This window comes from Anser anser, assembly GCF_964211835.1.
Source record: "Anser anser genome assembly, chromosome: 7".
Classification (NCBI taxonomy): Eukaryota; Metazoa; Chordata; class Aves; order Anseriformes; family Anatidae; genus Anser; species Anser anser.
Genome location: NC_139727.1, coordinates 28,943,247 through 28,961,357, shown reverse-complemented (window position 1 = coordinate 28,961,357; position 18,111 = coordinate 28,943,247). Strand labels below are relative to the sequence as shown.

General features: G+C 36.5%; 1 protein-coding gene across 3 annotated transcripts in view; it reads right to left on the bottom strand.

The window, feature by feature from the left end:
• Positions 1–18,111, bottom strand: part of SLK (STE20 like kinase) — a 48,793-nt gene that overhangs the window by 19,578 nt on the left and 11,104 nt on the right. For all 3 annotated transcript variants that reach the window (XM_083845041.1, XM_083845042.1, XM_083845043.1), the window contains exons 2-8: positions 8,457–8,621; positions 6,104–6,152; positions 5,146–5,295; positions 3,692–3,764; positions 3,260–3,454; positions 2,484–2,565; positions 1,355–1,483 (exon numbers count right to left, since the gene is read on the bottom strand). In XM_083845041.1, the coding sequence (XP_083701167.1) occupies positions 1,355–1,483; positions 2,484–2,565; positions 3,260–3,454; positions 3,692–3,764; positions 5,146–5,295; positions 6,104–6,152; positions 8,457–8,621 (843 nt within the window). The remainder of the gene's footprint in view (positions 1–1,354; positions 1,484–2,483; positions 2,566–3,259; positions 3,455–3,691; positions 3,765–5,145; positions 5,296–6,103; positions 6,153–8,456; positions 8,622–18,111) is intronic.

The following is an 18,111-nucleotide window of genomic DNA, read 5'->3' as shown; positions in this document are numbered from 1 at the left end:
TTAAACTCCATTAAAATTGTGAAAACTTCCAGCACAGCTGAATACGTGGTAATATGGAACTGGAACAGAAACAGTTACCTAACTGTAGAAATTGCCATCGCTGGAATTTAAATGAATGTTATCAGATTACATACAGATATACAAAAGAATATACCAATAAAGTATCACTTTAACCATAATTGCCCTTTAACTCTTCAAAGTGATTATGGTATATCTCTGTCTGTATTTACTATTAGAACCCTGTAATTTGGAGATAGGGCTTCTGATTTGCCATTCAGAATATACTAGACTAATTATTATAACAAGCACGGGTTTGATCACACATTTCCTACCTGAAGGTTTTCCTAAGCACACAGAAAACAGTCTTTTAATTTAAAAGTGCATTTAAGAGATTTCTTCAATTGTTCTAGAAGCTTAGTGTTCTCCAGGCTTTTTAAAAAACGAACACAGTACTGTAACTGCATCGTCCTCACAGCTCCCTAGGCTCAGACAGGAACCACCCTAATAGTACAAGGCACCAACGTACAGCTGCTTGTTTTGAGACACTTTGAGTCACAGGGTGGACTTCACCCCCAGCTCGCCTGGAGATGGATGGCTTAGGAGCTAATCAGCAGATGGAGGTGGTGGGTAATGCCCTAGGAGACAGAGAGTAAGTCCTGGAGGAAGCTGGTGGGAATGCACACTTGGAGATCTGCTTGGGGTAGATAAAGAAAGTGGTCTGAAGGCCAGGGAACATGACTAGTCTGGCAAGGCATGAGGAAGGAATGGAGGAGTGCTTCTTGTGCTGCTTCCAGTGGTACTGGTCACTGTCCACACTGACAGTGCTTGAACCAGTTATATCAGAGCGCTGCCGACGTGCACTGTGCAGCCTACTACCACATAACTGAACTTCAGGGCATTGCTCTTTGACAAACTGAATTCCTGTTGTAAGATTCTTTAGCATTCTTAAGCATCTTTAAAAATACACTCAGTATCCTCTTAGTAAAATATATTTTCTTAATTTGGGGTTTTTTCTTTGTCAGCCACACTAAAATCACAAATTTAGCTTATGTTGTAATAGTTACATATTTTCTTTCATGTTTTAAGCATCATATGAAATACACAAGTATGTTCACTTGTCCATCTAGTCATTTAGACTTAAAACTCTTATATATAAATCAGCATAAATTTTTTAAGAAGTCTACGCTGCATACACAAGTAAAAATAAATGGAGATAATATTCCTTGTTAGTAGTTCTTAATGAGTCCAAGTTGGTAGTTCAAAAGTTAGGTAGAACATTGGAAAATTGAGTTCTCCATAGGAAATTTGTGATTGAAACTAATTGCATATTTAAACAATTAAATTTTAAACTGACCAGAGAATTTTCTGTTTCCTCCTCTTCATCCTCATCTTTACCATCTTCAACTTCTTCTGTAACTTCTGCCTTAGCCTCCGCAATCAGTTCTCGTATTGGTTTATTGGAAGTAACAGTAACAAACGGATGCTTGTGAAAGTAAAACATAACCACAATATTAAGCTCTAACTTCATTGTTCACAGTGGGAAAATCATATCTTAAAAGAAATACTAACTTCAGAGAAATGTTACTCTGGTTCTCTCAAACTTGAAGACTCACAATGTTAACATTAATCATAATTGTCTTAATGTACTTTTCTCTGTTGAAGTTTTAAAATCAAAACATTTGTAATCACATATACTGTGTAAATAATCTAACAAACACACTAAGAATACAAGGTATTCATTTATACTAACCTGTTTCATAATCCAAAGTATAAAAGTAGATTTGTTTTAAAGGTTATTTTTCCTGGAAATGGTTTTCATTTCTACTCAGTTCCACAGTAAAACTATTTCCTGATAAGTTTTTATCTAGAAACATTCTTTCCAGAGAAAAAAAATCTTTTTCCTTTTGGAACATTTCTTCGTATCGAGAACATAGAACTCTATTTCCTTAAGAGAAAACAGATACCTGCTCTTCTCCTACTCCTACTGTCTTAATCTTCTTTCACTTGGCCCTGCTGCTTAATCTATTCAACACGTCAGATGTATTATGGATAAAGTAAATGTGCACTGACGTTAAACAGAATCAAATGTACCTAGTCACATCTACTCCTGTTTAGCCATGCTGCAGTGACAGCATTATAGAAGACAGCTGAGCACTAAAGCTTTTAAAACACCTGTCAGCAATTGACTACTTATGTAAATATCCCCTTCACCCATTACACGTATCAAAGTATAATTTAAATACTTATGCAAATTAATTAGTTATACTATATCAAAATATGTAAGCAAAGACTTTGATCTGCCCTTGGCATTATTTCATTATGTTTTGCCAAATAAAGATCATCCAACAGTATTAAACACAGATTGTGTACAAACACCTTATATTAAATTATTTAAGTAGTCACTCCAATTATGCTCTGCTTTTAAGGGAACATAAAATAGGCTTGCCTTCAAACAATACTTCTGAACAGTTAATTCTTCCTACCTGTAGAAGTTGGGTTGCACTCCACCTTGCATCTACATTCTTTTCCAAACATTTTTTCAGAAAATCTTTAAAATCTGACGACCTACACAAAAAGCAAACAGGTAGTGGCTTTTATTTAGCCTTGACATGAAATGAGTGCAGTGAAACATCATCTTTTGCTTTCACACACATCTACACCACAACTCCATGTCCTTCTACTGGGTTAAAAAAACAAAAAGACAATGAGAGAGTGAAAAGACCAGCATGACACTTATCATTAAAATGTTCTTCCATTTATAAAAGAGTTGACTTCTGGCTGTGAATTTACAATACACCACATCTGCTATATCCCAGACTAAATCACAGAAGGATAGTATAACAACCAAATAGATAACAGCTTTTTTTCGTTTTGTTTTTAATGTTTTCTTAGTATAAAAATATCTAAGTTCCCCTTAACCTAATATTCTTTTTCAGGTAGTCTTCAGAAGTTTCACTGCATTGGTAAAAGGCTATTTTTCATACTTCTTAATGCAAAATCTGCCAGGTCTTTAAATTCTACAAAATATTTTTGCATAAAAGCTTCCATACAGACCTACAGCAAAAATGTCACAGTACCATTGTGTAAGGATACATATGTGTATATATACACACACAGAGCATACATAGAATATGTACCTGTACCTGACTTAAAGCATAAAACTAGTACCATAAAGTTCAGCAAGACTTAAGTCACACATATAGGCCTTATAGTCAAATTCTACAAACTGGGATGGGAAAGTTGCCATTAAAATACAAACCATTTTGAAGGCTGCGCTAATGTGGGTGGATCAGATTTTGCTATTTTCAGGAGCACTCGCATTGGATTTAATTCATGATGAGGTGGCTCTATTTGAGCCATTTCTATTAAAGTAATGCCAAGAGACCAAATGTCAGCCTTGTAATCATAGGGCCTGTCTTTAGATGTCTCGCACATTACTACTTCTGGAGCCATCCTGCAAACAGAATAATGAAGTACCAGATTAGAAAATACACTCTTATCTTATTAAAAATATTATCTTTCTTATCTTATCTTATGAAAAGGGTTCTCAACGTGAATTTGCTACAACATTTTAAAAAACAGATTCTACTCTTAATACATTTACATGATATTTAATCAAGTTTATATTACCAACCAAGGTAATATTAGGATATCAGTTCATACTAAAAGGCCAGCAAAATGGTGCACTTACCAATATGGTGTACCAATGAAAGAATCTCTTCTTTGTATTGTTCTTGTGTTTTTAGCTGATACTCCAAAATCCGCTTAAAGCAAACAGCAAAAATAGCATTAAGTTGGAGGAAGAATTTTTATATTTTACAGCTGCTTTTTAAATGCTTTATGTTCCAAATCAAACATTCAAAAAAAATTCAAAGACATATAAAATACTTGCATTTTGATAACTGTGTGCCCATGCACTCAGGTTTTATAGTATTTCTAATAAGAGATACTGAAAAAAGTAATGACAATGTAGAGTTGTGTGGGACAAGACAGATGCACGTACCTGTTTTAGGAACAGGCAAGTTAAATTATTTTCATTACAAAATGACTACATTAGCCTATAAAATGTTCCTTGGACATAGCATTAACTCTTATTAATTCAGCAAATCATTCTATTTTTGATTTCAGGATTTAAATTCTCCGAAGTGAGATTTTTGTTTCATTTTTTCCTGTCTATCTTATATGCTTCTTTGCACAACTACGTTATTTGTCAGTAAAGCACTATTTTTCATTTAGAAAAGATGACATTTAAATATAAACATTATAGACTTATTACAGATATAACTTTCTTAATGAAGATCTAGAGATTAGAGCAAAAGGACAAAATAGCCACATGTTTGTCTTTAATCTGTACAAAGTGACTTGATGGGCTCAACACTTCAGAAGCCTAATTTTGCTCTGTTGGAAAAAAAAAAGAGGATTAAGAGAGCTATTTATTCAAATGTAAAACCTGAAATATTGAGGCACTATAGATAATGAAGTAATAAAGCTCAAATGCAAGGAGGAAATTTGCCATTCATTTATAAAATGAGTAATCATTTACATCTTTGTGTACCAGAAATAAAAAGTACAGAGAACTTAAAAGGGATAAAATGCTCTTTTACGGGACACTGTACACTTTTCAAAACTACCGAGCTTGAATACATCACTAAATATATGTATGGAGGAAATCTCCCTCTGGTCTGAGCTGTGACATAAGCTCTGTGCAAGCTATCAAGATACGTGTGTCAGCCAAGTTTGACAAAAGGTTAAAATAGTTCTAGTCCATATGAGGAGGAGCCAGCTCACATGAGGTAATTAAAATGAACAGAAAGAAATCAATGCTTCCCTTACCATGAAACTCTATTACCTATATTTTCTCTTACACAGTATTACTTAGAAACTACAAGAGTAGTTCTATTATGCTTAGAAATATGGCCCATGACAATGAGTTCATTATTAAATCTTCAGCCTTCCAAGAGAAGCCAAAGAAGTAAAAATAATAAAATACTTGCAGATGAAGAGAAAAAAACTGAAGAACTTCTCATCCTTAGATTTATATTTAGATGGCTACATACTGAACTCTGCCCAAGTATAGCCTAAAGAAAAGACAATTATAAGACCACGTAAAGTTCCAGAAAAGAGTTTTATGTGCAACACGCTTACCTAGTTTAATGTCTCCATCTAATGTGAAAAGAATATTGCCAGCTTTTAGATCTCTGTGGATGATCTTATTTTCATGCAAGTAGTTCAATGCTTCCAGTGTCTGCCTGCATACCACTTTGATCTGTGGCTCTGTTAATGGCCTTTCAAGCTCTTGAAGAGAAAGAGAGAATGCTTTTGCATTTTTATGCTTATAGCAACCAATACAGAAATATATGTAAAAAAATCAATTAATCTGACCGACTCTAAACACCGTATGTCAGAAAAACTACCTTAAAATACTTGTTCCTTTTGGGTTAATAGCAAAATTGCAATATTTTTTAAGTGAAACAAAAATTTCATCCCTTGTATTCCAAACCCTCCTTATTATGAACTTTGTACCCCTACCTATCTGAACTGTGGAAAGGCTACATAGTTTAGAGATTGGGCATCTTTTCTGTGGTACGCAGATGTTGCGTACACAGAGATGTTGTTAAAGACAGACCCTTTACTTACTGGCATTAGCATTCACCTAATTTGAGGAATAAGCACAGGAAATCTAACCTTAACGTTGATGTAATATAAGAAGTTATCACAATGTAATTTGGAGGATGACAAAGGAAGGGGGAGAATGAGATCCTAAAAAAGGATCAATATAGATCACGTTAAAACAACAGAGAGCTTCATAAGCATGAAAGAACAGCTCATTACACTCATTTAAGGATCAAGACATTAAAAATGGGTTTTGAAAAGTAAATAAACACTTTAAAAAATGAGAGATTAGTCTAACTCAGTAAGTTACCATATCCACAGATACAGTTGTAAATATCATTTAAAGACCCCGACATTCAACACATATGCCACACCTATTACATAAACATTTGCATTTCAAAACAATACACATGTGAAGCAAGTCTTAAAATACATAAATATTATTAATTTAAGATGTTAAAAATGTTATTATTTGAAACAACTTATTTACCCAACATTACTGCATCTACTGCTCCACCTGCACAAAATTCGATCAGGATCTGTATATAAACAAGAGAATACATAAATTACAAGTTAAATAGTTCTGCTGAACTGAGTCATTGATTAAGGGACTACTACTGGGAGACAAGAGTTTCAGACTATTTGACCTTGAATATACATATATTTTTTTAAACTAACCTCTACAAAACATTGGTACAACTTGGAGCAACTAACAGTATGGCTGTGAAGCTAAAGCAAATGACTTGAAAAAAATGCTTGGAGAGCCTCAGATAAAGTTTTAATCCAAATGTAAGATTCCACATTAAAAGTATCAAGGTCAGCTTCAATCTGACTAGTAATGTGATTTACTTATGTTCTGCAAACTCTTTTCTATTATATTTTACTTAGATACTATAATCTAGTTGGAATATTCAATCAGAGAGAGGAGCTACATTATTTTCCAGTAGATGTTAAATATTAACGAAAATGAGTTTATATTCATTTTCATGTTTGTATTCATTTTCCTCCATTTTCACTGATGCCTACAATACATAAGTGGTTTTATCCCAGAATCTACTCATACTAAAATAACACAATCTCCAGGTCTCAGTTTACATGTGAAACATAAACAAACTGAACTGCCACTATTTTGGGGCACAAACTATGCTCACATTTAGGACAGAAAAAACATACACAAAGGAGAAAAAGAGTAGACAAAGCGAATGAGGAGAGCAGGGAAGCGAAGAAAAGAGATCATCCAAGATTGCCACCCCATTCTTCCTTAGCTGTTTTAGTTCTTTAATTAGAACTTTGAACATTAAATTATAACTTTCAGTCTGACAGCTGAAGAGCATTTTTTGTCAGAAACCTAAACAGCCCTCTGGGAAATAGTATCTTGATTTTTTATACTTTACAGTATGTTTAAAATCAGAGTATAATTGTTCATAGAAGAAGAAACCTCAAATTATACCCTACAAAATAACACTCATATTTACCCCTCACAGGATAACTTTCTTCAAATTACAATTCAGTTAATACTTGCAACAATGGTAGTAGCACATGTATTTTATAATGCAATTCCTTGTAAATTCTTTAAGCCTTTATCCCATATACATGCTTCTGCATGCTTACTGTCAAGTAAGTAAAGTATAGGAAATTCTGTATGAGATTTCCCTGCTCTAAAATTTTGTGTTTGATCTGACAATCTGACAAAGGTCTCTTTGGTAAAGAAACTGTTTCTAAAACTGGAAAGCAAAAACATGTTCTTTATGTCCAACTCTCATTTTTCTTCTTTTTTCTCCCTCTCCACTAAGTTCTGTTTACTTAACCACATCATCATAGCCTTCTCTCTCTCTCTCTCTCACTTTCATGGCTCTCCACTTCACTGTAGCTACATATCTACAATTTTATTTTTAAACTATAGTTAGAAGAGATGTAAATAATCTGCCAGTGAAGCTTGTCAACTGTTCTATATTCTATGCATACTTGCTTTCATGTTCACCTTTATGCATGGAAATTTTTTCACTATTCCACCGTACATACCGCATCATTTTACTCAACATTCAGATCACAGAAAGCATTCGCAAAGCTCGTCAAAAGAAATCTCCATCAGGAAATACAGTATTACACTTCCATTGTTTCCATGCTTAAAGGATAACTTGGAGGAATTTTTCTGTTATTTAGTTTAGGTATCTTTTTGAATTATAGTCTCCTTTTAAAGAGACACGTATCCTTTGTATAATTCCAAAAGCACTTACAGATACTGCATCAGGCCACCTAAGGGAAAAAACTGTATTTTCACAGCTCAAGTTATTCAGTGCATAGGGCGTACCAGCAAACTGAGGTACAGTCACATACACTCCCACAACACTTCTATGTAAAAATATCTAGATTTTTAGCAAATTATTGTTCACATCCCGGTAAACTGTCCTTCCTGCAAGTACTAATAAAATCACTTCTATCTAAAATAGATACTTCCCAGGCTGACCTTTTCAGCCCATTTTATTTATTTTGCAGCTGTAAATTCTGAACCTCATTCTCAATTGTGATAATGTAATTAAAATCTGAATCCTGCTGTTACAAATAAGTACCAACAAAGAACTCTCCGCATACAACACAATGAAATGCTAATTTCCAGATTTTATATTCAGACTGCTGACTTGATGACTCAATGCATCTTGATTTTACAGTGACAGCTTCCTATCAGTCATATTTACAATTTACAAATTAGTTTTGAAATTGTGGAGTTATCCCAACAGTGACAACCCAGACGAAATGTGATAATATTTCAATAAAACCATGAAAAAAAAATTCAATATTCTTTTAAAATAAATAAAAGAATTTAGAGAAGAAAAAATACCTACCCACAGATTGTTTTCATAGTAGAAAGCATCTAGGAGCTTAACAATATTAGGATGATCACAGGATGCCAAAATATCAATCTCAACCATGTAATCTTCAAGTTCTTCTTCTGATTTAGTATCAATCACCTTTGCAGCAGCTAGTACTTTTGTTTCTTTGTTCTGAGCCTGTTAAAAAAGTTACAGCAATTATTTAGATAATATTTTTTCCAAACAATTGTCAGCAGCAAAAAACCCAGATCCTCCCTCTTGATATTTCTGCACCATTTTCCTGCATTTAGCCTGCCTCTCCACAAAAAGAGAATATCTGCATAGTAAAGACTAGATAAATTCTAGCAGAAGAAAGCTGTTTTTCTCAAGGTCAAGAATCAATGAAAGATAAGGACACGGAAATACCCAGTTGCTGCTGCATTCTTTAAACCACGATGCAGCTTAGGGTCATTACTATTTTGTATGCCTTAGGTGAAGTTCTGCGCTGCTCCTCAGAAAACTATTTACTAACACTTGGCAAGGAGCATAAGGCAGCCTCCACCCTCTCATTTCTTGCCCTTCTGATGCTCCCCACATTGTGGCAGCACAGCTGTTGGCAAAGCCGCATAGAAAACCAGATCTGCTACCAGCAATCAGTAGGTTACTCTCTTCTTGAGCCAGGGGCTGCATTCAAGCTTATGTGCTAGAAAGATGCCAAGCCACCATTAATTCATCTGGGCATTTAACTCTCTTTGCTTCAGAAGTCTAGGAGCACTGGCTGCTCATCGAAGCCTGCATTCATCCAGCCTCTACTTTACTGCTCCACGCCTTAAGACAAGGCAGCAGAGCTGCTGTAGTGGCGCGGTCAGCTGCAGAACAGGTGAGATTTGGACTTGGAAAAACAAAATCGTGGGTACCTGAGAATAAAAAGTATTTATGCTATGCACTTAAGTATTCCTACGTTAAAAAAGCCAAGGAAATTGCAACCAATTAGAGAAGCTGGTTTTTAAATAATAAAAAAATTCAGTCCAAATTATAATTGGTGAAGCAGACTTCAGTCTGACATGCGACACCCATGCAGAACTGGTCTAGATCCCCTCCACCTAGCTTTAGACACTGCAGTGGGAAGTTTGGGGCAGAGCAGCAGGAGGCAGGACCCTTCGGGGGCCATTCCAACTGCCCGGGGCAGCTGCTGGATGGGCACCTTGGTCCCAAACCTTGCCGAGATGAACCCAGGGCAGCACACAGAGCAGGAAATCAAGGAGAGCCCCGAACCTCTGTCACCTAATCTCTTTTTATACTAACGTCACTTGAAAGCTGTAAAAAGAGCAAGTAAGAGTTCTTAAGGATAATTTCTATGGTCTATGTATTATTACTTTGATAACCATAAGGCATTCTCTCAATGTGGCTAATGAAGAAAAAAAGAAGATTTAAAACAGATGTTTATGAAAACATTTAGTAAAACAACTGTAACAGCAAAATGCTGTTATAAGATGAATCAGCTAAGGCTCGGCTTATGGCAAGGGTAAAGTTTGTATGGTACACCTGTAGTAGCTTTTTGTCTTGATACTAATTTCAAAAACAAAACAAAAAGTCGATTCACCTTCCACATTCACCTTAATATTTTCCCTCCTCTTTTTAACAACCGAGATAAGGGATCCGTATGATGTTATTCAAGAACATACTACTGAGAAGTTTTCAAACACATTCTAATAATAAGAAAAAAAGTCTGCTTAACAATATGAAAAAATATTTGTTTCGGTTTCATGTTTTATAGCAGGAATGAAAGAGCAACTTTCCTGTCCCAGAGCTCCACTGTAAATGAAACCTGAAAGGTTTAGCAGATGTCTCACATCACAACAGAGCTAGACTTGGTAGGTTACATGTGCAGAAGACAAGTTGTTAGAGCACCTTTAAAGATATTAAAATTTCAACTACTAATTTACTTTTCTGAAACAAGAATGGCCAGGCACTCCCCACAGTACTGTAGAATTTATTCTGAGGATACTTCAAAAAAAAGAAAAGAATTATTTTTCACACAAATTTGCACATAAACTGTAGAGTAGTCATAGTATTTTCTTTAATTAAAGTTGCATTTTCAACTTCGACATCAGTTAACGATAACTGATACTCCGATTTTCAGATTCAATTTCACCTTTGAGGAAAGAAAGAAGCGAGGATAAATTAGGATGCACAATTCCACTCTAAGGAGGTTAGCTGTATTTATATTATATATTGTCCCCCCCCATATCTACAGAGTGCTTTGTATTTCGATTTTTCCCAGATCCTTTTGCTTGAAGCAATTAGAAATCTGCTTTGGATAAATTTTTTATTCCCTCCTTGTGGTAGCTCTATTAAAATACCTCGTTTAAAAACAGAAGTGATAATAGAGACAGGGATTATCTTTATAAGCATCTTAACTATAAACTAAAGAAAATACGCTCAAATTCTTACTTCCGATAGTAATACTTTGTATGTCTAGATTCAGACTTCTATCTTCAGAAGACAAATGCTTTAGAATTAGCATATTTCCACCAGATATTTCTGTGGGCAGACAAAATATACAACTCTATAGTAAACATCCACTTACGTGACTTGCTGTAAGCAGCACAAAAGAAATCCTGTCCTGTGCATTTTGTGGCTAAAAAAACCCATATGATTCACCAGTATTTAACATCCTTTAAAAACACAAAAAGGTGTTCTTCATTAGTGAAAGTACATTTTTCTCTAAAATTCGCTAATCAAATAAAATGAAGCCTCTGTTCTAAAGACTTGAGTAGCATTGCATTGTCCAGGAAAAAAGCCCACTCGATTCAGAGGAACAATGAGCATTTACAGCTTTGTGGGGGCACGGCTGTTCTTTCTAGAGTTTGGCTGAAATCTTTCTTCTGCTGCATAACATTCCCCAAAGGTCAGAGCAGGAGCAAAAATGTTAGTGTAGCTGCAATCTTGATTTGCATATCCTCATTTTGCATTTGAGCACATTAACATTTAAAGTCAAATAATCATTAATGTTACTCAGAGGTTGTGTACTTTCAAGATGTGCCCTGTATCAGAAGCCCAGCAATTTCTTCCTATATTGCAGATCTCAGTTATCACTTCACTTTTCTCCTGTATGCTCTGCTTAAATAATTTTGGTTCCACTTCCATGACAGATGATTTAAGCTTCAGTCCTAAGACATCCAAACTGTCGTCTTTAATGATTATGTTTCAATCCTGCCTTATGTGGAGACAGGGGAGAAAGGGAAAAGAAAGATTTTTTTTCTTCGTATCAACCTTTCGCCTCAAAATGTATATAAACACGTGGTTGAAAGCTGAACTGGAATAACCCATTCCTCCAAAAATTTGACATCGAGAATATTAACTATTATGTGCAACAATACACAAACATTGCAATCCTTTCACCAAAACTTCTATTTGGATTCATGTTTAAGGTTACTGCAGCAAACAATAACTTCCAGAGAGACAGCATGCACAAGGGAATGGCAAACCGTATGCTACAGCACTGATCTTGCAATAGATGGAACAGTCTCGTTAGCAGATAACGCACAGAAAAATATCTTTATCCTCCTAATTCTAAGAGTGTTGAGAAAGACAGCCAGCTTGCACATAATAAATATGGTCTTGTAAATTAGAACTTGCAAATTGCTTTCCCTCTGAACCTAAATCCCTCACACTAAAATGGCAATGACATCGACTGTACAAAAATGTTGTGAACAGCTGGAAACGTAAACGTACCAGAAAGAGGAATAACCCTTCTACGTGAAACTAGGATCTGCGAGTACATGAAATTAGTGACCCCATCCCTATTAATCCTGGATTTTGATACAGTATCATATATCCAAATACAAGTTCCAGATCCAGAAGCTTTGTGAAGGGACTGATAGCAGAATATTAAAAGGCAGGTTTACTGCCTGGGCATTCAGCCAAGCAGTTGCATATTGCCAGCCACAGACAACAGGGAGAGCAGAGCCACAGTTCCACGGTAATAGGATTAGAGCTCAGAGATAGCTCAGTCTTTCATCTTGAGGTGGCCAATGTGAAGTTCTGGCCCTGGTTGTGAGGAGCTGTTTCAGTTTCCTACCACCAGCAAATGCTTCCTACCCAGCTGCGCAGCTGCCCTACTGTGACACAGCACGTAGGCATCTACAAATTAAAACACTACTTACAGCCGAAAAAAAGTACGCCCTTCATCTCCTGTTCAGCCAACCAGAATCACTGCTGAGATGGGAGATGAAATATTATTTGTCACCTTTCTTCCCAACTGCTCGCTGCTGAGAAGTTATATAACCACGCTGAATGTTTTGCAAGCAGCAAAACAAATCATTTGAGCTCTTCCTTTCTGACTCATTCTTCTCAACTACAGTCATAATCATACTCCATCAAGGTTGCCCAGAAGCGAAAAACACGCATCCCTATTCAGCAAGTGTTTTTGCAGGTAAAATGCTACACTTCTGTATAAAGCTGGGACCGTCCGACCTAGCTCCGTGTTGCTTTGTGACGATGTCTCATGTGAGTAATCAGAACTGAACAAGTGTCCTTGCACAGCACAAAGCAAGAGCTGTTTCTTAGAGCTATCAGAAAGCAATGGATCTCAGGCTTCCTTTCACATATGAAAGAAGAAAAAAAGTTGATTGGGCTGCGAGAGTCTGAAATTCTAGCAAATTAACCTGTAAGTAGCAGCTCAGTCTAACACAGAAACTACGCTGGAGTCCATTTCACATACATTTAGTGTATCATAACTGAAATTGTTCTATGCATTTTTAAACTAAAATACTGGTCAGTCATGCAGGTTTAAGTGTTCAAATTTCTTTTGAAAACATAAGGGTTTTTTTATTAATGAAAGTAGATTTTTCTCTAAAAGTCATTAACTGCATAACATCTAACATCAAATGTTGAGAAATTTAATTAACAGTACCAGTTTGAATTCAAGAGCAAACCTAGCTGCCTGTGCAGTATTAACCCACTGTTTTTACAATAAACCAGAAGTTAGGCCAAGGAAGGAGATGGCAGCTTCCACACACTTCCGGAAATTAAGAAAGATGAGAATTATTTCAAAGAAGCTGTATAATTTTGCACCAGTGTCCAGCGCACAATGTTTGGAAACACAGTATTAAGAAGTCTTAGCGAGTTTCAGTATATATGTTTGGTCCAATGAACTAAGCAGCAGCTAACTCCAGCAACACCTGCTAGAACACGTTGCAGTGACTGTTGCAGAACTGCTCAGAAGCTAACAAAAGGACAGCATCTACCAGGGAAGATGATACACCCTTACACTGCAGCCGATGAGTCACAACTTCGCCCTGCCTGTACAGCTACCTACAGGAGCGTTTCTTCTGCTGAAGAAAGGAAATGTTTCAGGCCAGGGAATGTTTAATGCCACGCTGAAGTAGTAGATGAAAGCACCTCTCCTTCCTACGAGGATGCGGCTTTACTAACATCTTGTCCAGGGCTCAGTGCAGACTGCACATGCTTATGGCATGATGGTGTGGTTGGTGCTGCCTTTGTGGCTGTACTGGTTTTGGAACTGTTTCCATGACAACTTGACTCTTTTTACATTCTCCTTGCACTTTGTATTTATTGTGGTTCTTCTGCTTCCTCCGTAGTTGGCATCTGAGGATTCCACAACATATTTTGGGGACTGGTATGCAATATCGTTTTTATATTTATCTTCATGATTTCCCTAATGTATTTTCATTAACTCTGTGGTATTTTGCATACTAGCTAAGCAGAGTTTGCATCCAGATTCGTGTGCTGTTTCCCTGAAATTATAGGAATACTTATACGTGTATCAATGAGACATCCAGGGCTCAACTGGCCAATGGGTGCACAATAACTGAAACAGTTCTTTACGGGCAACTTAAAAGAGGCAATTATATCAGATTATAGAATCATTCTTCTTATTTAAGCACACCCATTTAGAAAAAAAATCCTAAACATTGGCAAGATAATGTTGTTTTATAACATTAGCTCTCCCCCTTCCCTTGTTGCGTAAGAGCTCACTTAAAAGCAACCCAGAAATCCAGCTGATAATATAGGGAAAACATTTGCAACTGAAATATTAAGTGGTGTCAGAGGTGTAAAAGCAAAGGACTGCTATTTTTTTCCTAAACTGAGTTATAATAACCGTACGTACTACTTGCAAAAGCAGCATTAAACCATACAATTCTGCATTACAATCAACTCCTCTAAGAGAAGAGGGAGGTGCGACAAGTCAAGATTTACCCCTGCAGTGCTGCTGCTTTGCCAGGTCTTTTGCAGAGGGCACTGAGAGCTGCCAGCAGAGGTTTTCTCCAGTTTACCCAGCACCAGCCAGTGTCAAGCCCAAACTGGCCTCCAGCTTCCCAGGAAACCCGGCCCAGCGCATTCTCATCCTGCCCTACAGGTAGCCTATAGTTATTTGTTTGGTCTTGTTGCATTGGAAAAAGCAAAATGCTTATGGCTGAAAAAACAAAATGCTTACACATTTATTTTAATCACTATAGCTTAAAATCAAATCTTTATTCGAGCAATAAACATACTTTATTCCAGATGACAAATTAATAAAGCTTCCAATTAGCGATGATATAAATAATTTTTAATCAAGCCACAATTGCCAATTCTAGCTGTTCACTACAACTACTTAAGACATTAGCCAACAACCAGAGCTGAAGCTGTGTCCCAACCACTTTTCAAAGCGACCGTGCTGCCAGGTTGATAGCTGGGAATTGTTTCATTTGCTCTTGATGCTTTTTTGGTTTGAGCACAGACCTTAAGAAACCTGATTCCTTTACCTGGGGGCATTCTCTATTTTAATCTTGCTTCTATCCTCTGCTAGAGGCAGAAGCCTTCTTTCACTTAGAAATGTAGTTTGCTTAGATTTCTTTCATTAAGAACATGGCTCAGAGAGCCAACGTTATTCCTGCTAACATCTTTTCCTAGGGAGACATTTGGACATTTAAAAGCTAACTCCACAGCAGCCTGCAAACAAATATCACGGAGAATTTTGGCTTCATTTAGCACTAAGTCACTTAGTTTACTAGCATTTTACAGACTACATATTGTACATTCACAGCTGTACACATATTAGCCTAGAATTTGTTTAAATAAAGCAGTTAGGTCTAGCTGCAGTTCCTCCTTACCCTGTTCCTTTGAGTTAGGTAACAAAACATAAAAATTGGGATTTCTTCCGCCCAGGGCCTTTAGGCAGATCAGAGGTAAGATGGCTAGATCTGTTTTCCAAGCCAGCACAGCTATTCACGTACAACACAAAAACACATCCGATTTGAACACAGAAACATGTTTTTCCCAACTAGAAATGAACAAGTCAACAAAATAATAAAGAACAAATGACAATTTCTTTGGACTTTAAGAACCCTTCAACAAAGACCTTCTGACAGGTTACTAGGGAAACTACATAGTCATAGAAACGAAATGTGGTACAGTCATTAAGTTAAAAAAACTTGCTGTCAAAGTAAAGAATATGATTAAATGTTCTAGAATATGATTAAATGTTCTACGTTTCACATCGCAGAAAGAAAACATTTGAGGATCTGTACTAAGAGTTTATTCTCTGTATTTACTGTAGAAGATGATGGAAAATAACAGAATTTACTTAATCATTATTTGAAGTGCATACACCTTACTAGCTCAAGAAAATGGTCAGTTTGGGAACGGGTACTGTATAGCCTGACCCTGCAGTGTGAGCCATGTTCAAGACTTGCAGTGAGCACAGCTAAATGGCCAGAGGGGAAAGATTAAACAAAACAAAATGAAGCATTACCATCCCATTTCATTCTCTGTCTTACTCATATGAGCAATAAAGAATACCTCATATATTAAGGAGAAAAATATAAGCTATATAAGCAGTTTAAGATCTTATATTTTACATAAAGACATTTGATGAAAAAGTGAAGTCACAGTAGTAACATAGTGGGAAGTGAAACGACTGCATCAATGCCACATTCATATTGGCAATAGCTCTTGCAAAACTATCAAAGTGTATATTCTCTATATTGCTCCACGCAGGCTCTCGTCTGTTGTGATGAAACTTCCCCTATTTCTGAAGGAAAAAGGAAGTAGAGTAGCTCTTGGCAGTTTTCATTAAAAAAAGCTACAGATCATCCTTACGTAAGACTGTTACAGGGACAAATTCATAATTCTTTTGGTATTAATGTATTTTAAAAAACAGGAACTTTAGAATTCTAGAGGGAAGTTACTGCTCCTTATGCATGTTTCTTTGAAGTCACTTAATAGAAACCAATGGCAAAGACAACAAAACAACAACAAAAAGTCAATACAGTTAAGTCCATTTCTTTCAACTCTTTTATAGCTTTGAAATATGAACAAGTTATTTTCAGGTCAGTTCTACAAAACTTATTCTGATGATGTACATTATTTAGTGCTTACACAGTCTGTGACTTCCCCTTAGTTTTATTGTGAGTCTTTTACATAGTGATGCTAAAGCTACATGTCATCTCATGAAAACAACAGGAAATCTTCTGACATGCAAGGCAGAAAGGTTCTCTCACACAGAATTCAGTGTTCTAGCTATATCTCTGTGCTGCAAGTATCACACACTGACATGAGAAAGCCATCTGAACAAACATTTAATATTCCTTGCAAACTGGCTATTCAAGTGCCACCAAGATAGTATCTCAGGTTCTGTAAGTAAACTCCATTCACGTTGAGCACAGTAGTGGGACAAGTTGCTTCTGATGTTACCTTTCAGATTCAGTTTATTTTTTAAAACAATTTCAACAACTTTTGAGCTGATGCTGACACCGTCTTGTCCTTTCTACCTTGCATCAGCACTGTCAGTTGTCTGGCCCTCCTGTGAGCTGGCTGGAGGACAGGAACTGACTCTGTGTACAGTCAGCTTCTGGATGGGTTTAGTCCCTTGGCCCGGATCATCACGGGGTCAGCGAGCACCAAAGCTGTCACAAGTAGCAGGTGGGAATGGGAATACTGGGCCGGCACTCTGGCTGAGTTGACTTGTGCTGTTGTAACCTGCTGTGGAAGGCAGTCACCGAAGACCCAAACAATTCAACAGTCACTTCTGTACTTACTAGTGCCATTGAAAATCATCTGAGAAAACGTGTTACTGACTGTTTCACCTAGTATCACAGTTCCATATTGTTTCAGTGCTTTTCAAAGATTCAAAAGAACCTTAAGGCTAAGAGTTGAATTTGACACAAAAGTTTTAAAGTCATCAGCTATTAAACATCCATTTTCCAAGCACCAGGATCCCCGAAGTGCTTTGAGTTAAGCTCTCAGGCTTTTCTCTTGCTCAACTGCAGTACTTTGAACTATTTAACATTTTTATTATTTGAACTGTACTATCATTTAAAGAAATTGGCTCTGTTCATGGCACAGCATTAAGACTAAAACGGGTTTTCTTTGTATTGCACCAGCTCAAAGGTAAAAGTTCCCATGCTGGACAACTGAAGACTAAGAATTTATGACAGCATCAAAACTCACATCCCTGAAATAGGAGAGTAATAAGCTTGTACACTAGTTCATTTTTATATTTCACTTTTAAATACTATTGTTTGTTTGAAGCCTAACGTGTTAATTTAAACAAACAACTCCTAAGGTCATTAAGCTGACCAGAACATCTAAGTCTGCTACTAAGGGTCAGCTTAAAGCTCTTGCTATAACAAAGGAGGCGCTTTCAGGTAACTCAGCTATCCTTGTCCATAGGAAACAC